The 8,121-nt window shown below is 45.4% G+C and overlaps 1 protein-coding gene across 1 annotated transcript in view; it reads right to left on the reverse strand.

The window, feature by feature from the left end:
- Window positions 1-7,819, reverse strand: part of FUT10 (fucosyltransferase 10) — a 68,648-nt gene extending 60,829 nt beyond the window's left edge. The window contains 2 exon segments of the mRNA NM_182987.1: window positions 243-537; window positions 7,787-7,819. Of these exon segments, the coding sequence (NP_892032.1) occupies window positions 243-537; window positions 7,787-7,819 (328 nt within the window).
- Window positions 7,820-8,121: the final 302 nt, after the last annotated feature.

Consider the following 8,121-nt stretch of genomic DNA (forward strand, 5'->3'; position numbering starts at 1 on the left):
GAAACAGTTCTTCTCCCCCATTATAAATGCCAGGTGGCCCGGCCCACCACCCCTCTGCTGGTGCAGCTCGCATATTTATCGTATTGGCTCAGTGCACAGGCCTTCTCCGGGGCAAGTGTAGGGGTTCAGGCAGGCAATGAGCTTTCACGGGGAGCCCCCATGTCCTCCTTGGGAGAAAAGTAGTAACTCAGCTTCAAAGGGGGATGTCAGCAAACACGGAGAAAGGCAGAAGCCCTACCTACCATAGAAGAGGAAGGCTTTGGTCCTGTGATGATGGAGGTAGGTCCGGTTGATGGTGAAGAAGCAAGCATCCGCCCCACACTGGCCGAGCCTTCCGGTTTCCCCAGTCAGTGGGGACCACCAGAGCATGATGGGGAAGCTGTCAGCTGCCAATGTCTTCTTCCTGTTCAGGGTCAGTCCTTCTCTATTAAAGAACGGATGGAGGTGGAGAGGCTCTGCTTCCATTTGTGCATGTCCATCTTTTAAATGAGAATTTTTAAACTTCTTGCCTTCAAATTTTCCCAGCTCAACCACGACCTAAAAAAGATGACGACCTATTACTAATGTCAGACTGTTTATAATTTCCTTCTGCATATTTCCTATGCATCCTGAGGATTTAGCTTCTTGCGTCCATGCATGCTAAGTCACTTCACTCATGTCTGACTCTGTGGGACCCCATGGACTATAGCCTAAGAGGCTCCTCTGTCCATGGGATTCTCCAGGCTATACCAGAGTGAGTTGCCCTTTCCTCCTTCAGGGGATCTTCCCAACCCAGGGATCAAACCTGCCTTAGTGTTTTATTAGCTTCCTATTGCTACTCTAACAGATTATTACAAGTTGAGCAACTTAGAATGATACAGCTTTACTATCACAATAGTAAACTGGTTCTGGAGGCTAGAAGTCTGAAATGGTCTTGCTGGGCTAAAAGGTGTTGGCGACTTCGCTGACAAGGACAGGAGACTCCAAGTGCTAGGACTGCACGCTGTACTTAATGGACTGGACTCTTGCCATGGCCCTGGAGGCAGATGCTCAGGGCAATGCAGGGTGGCAGGCACTCCACTCCCATTTGGAGGGACTTCTTATCCTTGTCTCTGTGCCCTAGCAGCTTCCTTCCCTGCCCCCTAAAGTCTTCCATTCAGTGTGTGGAGTCCACTCAAAAAATACAGAAAGAATATTAAGGTGTTGGAAGGGCTACGATCCTTTCAGTAAACTTGGACAGGGAATTCATTTCTTGGTTTTCTTTCAGAGGCAGCCACAGTTCTTGGCTCGTGGCCCCCTTCCTCCACCTTCAGAATCAGAAATGCTGCCTCTTGGGACTTCCCTGGCAGTACAGTGGTTGGGACTCTGTGCTTCCACTGCAGGGAGTATGGGTTTGTTCTCTGGTAGGGGAATAAGGACCCCACATGCCTCACAGCATGACCAAAATAAATAATACATTTTTTTTTTAGTTAAAAGAAAAAAAAAAAGAAATGCTGCATCTCTCTGACCCTTCTTCTGTCATATCACTCTCTGACCACGGCCAGGAAAGAGCCTCCTCTGTTAAGGACTCCTGTGGTTCCTCCAGGCCTGCACACATAATTCAGGGTTATCTCCTCACCTCCAGATGTATCGCTATAATCTTATACACAAGATCCCTTTTGACAAGTGGGCTTCCCTAATAGCTCAGTTGGTAAAGAATTCACCTGAAGTGCAGGAGACCCCAGTTCAATTCCTGGATCAGGAAGATCCCCTGGAGAAGGGACAGGCTACCCACTCCAGTATTCCTGGGCTTCCCTTGTGGCTCAGCTGGTAAAGAATCTGCCTGCAGTGTGGGAAACCTGGGTTCAATCTCTGGGTTGGGAAGATCCCCTGGAAAAGGGAAAGGCTACCCACTCCAGTATTCTAGCCTAGAGAATTTCATGGACTGTATAGTCCATGGGGTCGCAAAAAGTCAGACACGACTGAATGACTTTCACTTTCTTTCTTTTAGACAAGTAAAATAACACATCACAGTTTCTGGGGATTAGGGTAGAGACATAGCCTCCAAAATATCTACCAACAAGGACGTGTCTCTCTACTAAACACTTAACAGATACATCTCTCCTCCATTTTGTAGGCATATATAGAATCCAGAAGTGGTTGTGTCTCTTAATGAAACCTGCAAGAGTCAGGGCTATTATCTGGCTAATGCTGGAGATTACATTATGGGGAAAGTGAATTATAAAAATCCTATTGATTTCCTTTTAGTACAATTAAAGGTGTCATAGGTCTTCCCTTGTGGCTCAGCTGGTAAAGAATCTGCCTGCAATGCAGGAGACCCTGGTTCAATTCCTGGGTTGGGAAGATCCCCTGGAGAAGGGAAGGGCTACCCACTCCAGAATTCTGGCCTGGAGAATTCCATGCACTTTATAGTCCATGGGGTCCCAAAGAGTTGGACGTAACTGAACGACTTTCATTTTCACTTTTCAAAGGTATCATAACGTGGGTCTTATGTTTGTAATAATATTCACCATGGCATGGAGATGGCCTAAGTACTGGGCTCCTTCTCACTTAAAACTCTGTCCATGGAATTTTCCAGGCAAGAATACTGGAGTGGGTCATCATTTCCTGCTCCAGAGAATCTTCCTGACCCACGGATGGAACCCAGGTCACTTATATCTCCTGCATTGGCAGACAGATTCTTTACCACTAGTGCCACCTTGGAAGTCCAATAATATCCACCATGGCAGGGAGATGGCATAGTATTGGGCTCCTTCTCACTTAAAACCATGTTTTTTATGTATTTCAAGACAGTCTGGGGACTTCCCTGGTGGTCCAGTGGCTAAGACTCCATGCTCCCAAGGCAAGGGCCCCAGGTTCCATCCCTGGTCAGGGAACAAGATCCCACAGGCCACAACTAAAGATCCCGCTTGCCAAAACAAAGATCGAAGATCTCACGTGCCACAACTATTAACAAGACCTGGTACAGCTTCCCTGGTGGCTCAGGGGTGAAGAATCCACCTGCCAATGCAGGAGACATAGGAGATGCAGGTTCCGTTCCTGGGTCAGGAAGATCCCCTGGAGAAGGAGATAGCAATCCACTCCAGGATTCTCGCCTGGGAAATCCCATGGACAGAGGAGCCCAGGGGGCTACAGTCCATGGGGTTGCGAAGAGTCAGACACTGCTGAGGACATACATTCACATTCAAAGCCAAATAAGTAAATTTAAAAAAGAGACAGAGAGTCTGGGTTCTGGAGAGCAAGGCCACCAATCAAAGTAATCTGGAGGGCCGGGTGGGCAGAGGAAAATCAGAAGCAAAACTGCTGCCATTTCATCAAACTTTAAGGTTTGATACTCAGATGGCAAACAAATGTAATACAAATGAATATAATGCATTACAAAAAAAAGTAATATATTTCTAACAATTACAAAATATGTTAGAGCAGTATAAAAGTAGAGGATGGTCTGCATCATATATAACAAAACATTAATAGTCAGACTGTGCAAAGAATAAAGCAGTTAAAAGAAGATATATTTTCATGTATTAACTGCTCCACCAGTCAACAGAGGAGACTATCTGTTGGCCCTCAGGCCCCACTCTCAGCAGCCAAGGGAGGAGTCTTCTTTACGCATTTGCTACCTTTGGTGTCAGAAAAGGGCCCCTGACCACTGATGTGACGGAGGGTCTGTAACTCCCAGGGGAGGGTCTATAATGTTCACTGGATTCTCTGAGGGATCCAAGGCCAAAAAACTATTAAGAGCCACTTGGCAAAAAGCCACACAGTATTCCAAAAGGAGGAAAGAATTCTATTAGCCTTGAAAAAAGCATGAATCATTTGTGACACTAAAGTCATCGTTGGAACAGTAAAACTGTCACTGAAAACTAAAAACCCTTGCCAACAGTATCCCTGGCACTTTTATGAATCTGCCTGCAGTGCGGGAGCCCTGGGTTTGATCCCTGGGGTGGGACGATCCCCTGGAGGAAGGCATGACAACCCACTCCAGTGTTCCTGCCTGGAGAATCCCATGGGCAGAGGAGCCTGGAGGGCTACAGTCCATGGGGTCACAAAGAGTCGGACACGACTGAGTGACTAAGCACAGCACGGCAATAAGACGGCTACTCCCCAGAGCTTGATGGAATGGTGTTGACTTTAGCCACACATGCTCTATATTTTCACCCAACCTTTCCCTGCGAATGTACAACCAGCGACTTTAAAGAATCATGTTGAGAAAGCCATGGGTATAACTTTGAAGACAAATTTTACTCCACATTTCTCATCAGCATCTACTGTGCGAGACATAAGGTCATATCCAAATAACAGGGATTGCTTTAAGGAGAGACTGTCCTACCAAAACAGCTTTTTAAAAAATGTCTAGCCTCAGACATCAGTACCAGGTGGTAAGAAATACGGGGCACAGAGGAACATATTAAACAAAACCATGAGGAGAAAATCAGCCAAATCCAAAATCTGGGAAATTCAAAATGACAAATGACCTAGTTTCTTCCACAAACCCATGACATGGAATAAAATGTGGGGCAGAAGAAACTTTTATAGAAAAAAATCCACAAAACTTGAGATAAATTCAAAATGTGGATTTGTTTACTCCAGATTCAAATCAACCCGTTAAAAGTTTTTTTGAGATAACTGGGGAAACTTTAATATGGCCTGAGACATAGATGGTCCTGAGTAATATTAATTTTGCTGAGTATGTATGACAACAGTCATATGGTTATACTAAATTTAAAGTTCCCATCTGTGAGAGCGGTGGTTCCCCAGCCTTTCTGGCACCTGGGAACGATTTCGTGGAAGACAATTTTTCCACGTACTTGGGGAAGGAAAACTGGGGGGAGGATGGTTTCGAGATGATTCAAGCACATAACACTTGTCGTGCACTTTATATCTATTATTATTTCATCAGCTCCACCCCAGATCATCAGGCATTAGATCTTGGACACTGGGGGCCCCTGTGTAAGAGAATCACATTAAAGAAAGTCCAAGTGAAATAATATGTCTTAGATTTGCTGTAAAATGATTTCATCAGTTATATGTGCAACTGAAAGGTAGATAAAATTCAAAAAAAAAAGTAAAGATACCATACACCCAAAGAATCTACAGATACTATATACAAAATATAGTTAAATGTGAATCAAAAACAGTGTCTGAGATGAATGACTTCCTCCACAGAATCACAATGCTTTAGTTTAACTGTAAGTCAATGAAAGTTTAGCTTGTTTCAAGTTTAGATTATTAATCATGTTATAAGATTTGTCCTGGGTTAGACTGTGCCCCCTCCCCCGCCCCCCTGGCCAAATTCATGTTAAAGCCCTAACCCCTCCCACCTCAGAATGTGACTGAACTAGGAGACAGGGTCTTTAAAGAGGCAATTAAGTTAAAAAGAGGTCATCAGAGTGGGCCCTAATCCAATATGACTGGTGTCTGTAGAAAAAGAGGAGACGGGGATGCAGAGAAGTATAGGAAGAGGACAGTGTGAAGACCCAGGGAGAAGACAGCCATCCACAAGGCCAAGAAGGAGCCTCAGAGAGACGACCCTGCTTGCTGACACCTTGACCTTGGACTTCTAGCCTCCACAACTGTGAGAAAATAGATTCCTATTGTGTAAGCCACCCAACCCAGTCTTTGGTACTTTATATATGGCAGCCCTAGCAAACTAATACAGGATTCATGACATGATTTTTTTTTTTTTTTAATTTAGCCTTCCTTTTCCCTACCTACATGGCAAATTATTTCACCTTGCCTAGTCTAAAAGCCAGTAAAAACAGGAATGGTCCTAAATGTGGAGCTCTCTACCAAGGTCACAGGTGTACGGCCTTGTACCAAGGGCACAGATGTGGACCCCTACACCAAGGTCATCTCTGGAACTGATTAAGCACCATAGCAACCATTGCCAGGAACCCCCTGACCTTATATTAGGTAAAAATACCTACCCTCTAGCATCCTAACCAATCATCTCATGTTACCCTTCCAGCAGGAATTTTCTCTGTCTTGAGGCTACAAAAATTGGTTGTGCTGTGCTATGCTTAGTCGCTCAGTCATGTCCGACTCTTTGCAACCCCACGGACTGTAGCCTGCCGGGCCCCTCTGCCCATGGAGATTCTCTAGGGAAGAATACCAAAGTGGGTTGCCATGCCCTCCTCCAGGGGATCTCCCCACCCCAGGGATTGAACCCAGGTCTCCCGTATTGCGGAGACCACAAAAGGGGTCGGCTCTCCCTTGAACCTGCCCACTGTTCTAATAGCGTCCCCCACTCTAATAAACTCTGTTCTCCTCTCATTCTGCCTCGTGTCTGGAAACTCTTTTCCAACCTGTGAACAGACTATGACACTAAATATACAGGCATTATATTTGTTCATTTTATAGTGTTCAAATAAAAATAGTATTACAGCAACGCTGAACAATGAAACACTCAATGTATCCATGAGGACTGGGAAACACCCCAAATCAGACCACCGACGGCAAACTGCAATCAAGATCCAGGCAAAGGTTCAGCTCCAATAGACAAACTACTGCCTCTTCTATTCTGGAAACTTAGAGAGGACATGCCTACCAAAAGCATGGTAATTTATTCTGACATCAAAAGCAAAATTCTTCACTTGTACACAGGCATTCCTCAAGCCTGGAAAAGAGGTCAAATGTCTAGTAAGATCAAAGCTTTCTCATAATTTCCCACAGAATGAAGCAGAAAACTGCAGCCTTTCCAGCTCAAGCAGGTCCTAGATCCTTACCTCCAAGAGAGACAGAGAGACAGGGGTCTGCTCTGATCAGAATCTCAACCTGGCAGCAGAAGGTGGTGGAAACAGTGCAGACTACTTGCCAAAGTGTTGGTGTAAGCATTCATTCATTCAGTCCTAAGCAAGGAGAAGGGCAATCCTCCAGAATAAAACGCCCAGAGGACGCTTTGTCTCCATCAGGCCTGTATGTGAACTACTCACATCCACAAGTAATCTTTAAAAGTCCTTTTGGATTTTGAAACGGACAGGAGGGACACAAGTGGGGGCTAAAAAATCTGAACTCATATTTATATTTTACCTTCACTGTGAAATTTTTATTTTACTTTGAAATCAGCAAATGAAGTTCAGAAGAACCAACCCTATGAGAGAAACGGGAGGACTGAAGAAATGCTTCAGTTCATTCACCCTACTACCAACAAATTTATTAATGCCGACGTTTGTGTTCTGCAGAACAAACTAGGGTGTCCTTGGAATAGTCACTGCTTCTTTAAGAATGGCATCTTTCAGAAGGGGTCAAGACTTGGGAGGAAATCATCCAAGCTAAACCTTCATCTGGATCTTAACTGCATTTCACCATCAGTAGCACAATTTGGGCTGTTAGGCAGTCCCCATGGATACATTGAGGGCTTCTTTGTTCAGAGCTGTCTTCAGCCAACAAGACCGACAGGGCCCTACTAGAACCAGGACTCTGGACTTCCCCGGTGGTCCAGTAGCTAAGATTTTACCCTCCTATGCAGAGGTTGTGGGTTCGATCCCTGGTTCGAACCAGGAAACAATATTGCAACAAATTCAATAAAGACTTTAAAAATGGTCCACATCCAAAAAATCTTAAAACTAGGATCCTGCGCGTCACAAACTGATTTCCCGACTCACTGATCTTGTTTCTACCTACCACATCCACTCACTAAACCTCAATTCCATATGTTATAAAAAGAAAGTATTTTTCTTGCCTTAGAGAGAACATCCTGACCCTGAGAGATGAAGCAAAAAGTAAAGTCCTTGGCGAGCATGGGATGGGGGTGGGGGTAGGGGTAGAGGCCCAGAAATCAACACTACACGACCCAAGCTCTTGGTACCTGGAGTGTGATGAGCAGAAAGACGGTAGCCATGACGCACAGGCAAAATGCCAGAAGCTTCCCCCTCTGAATCCGCACCATGCTGCCCTGCCCTGGGTGACTGACAGAGGGCGAGCCTGGTTACCAGGTGTTCTCGAGTCGGCCCGCAGACCAAGACAACTTCACGTGGAGGAACCATCTGCGTGCCAATTTCCTCCGCTGCCATTCCTGCTGGGACCCGGGCTCCATGAAGGACTGAGAAGTGAGGTTCTGAGGGCGCCCGGCTTGGCATTGAAAGGGAACAGCATGCAGTCTTCTTAAGCTATCATCAGAGCAGCTGGGGATTCTTTAAACCA

The sequence above is a fragment of the Bos taurus genome, chromosome 27 (assembly GCF_002263795.3).
Source record: "Bos taurus isolate L1 Dominette 01449 registration number 42190680 breed Hereford chromosome 27, ARS-UCD2.0, whole genome shotgun sequence".
In the NCBI taxonomy this organism is placed as follows: Eukaryota; Metazoa; Chordata; class Mammalia; order Artiodactyla; family Bovidae; genus Bos; species Bos taurus.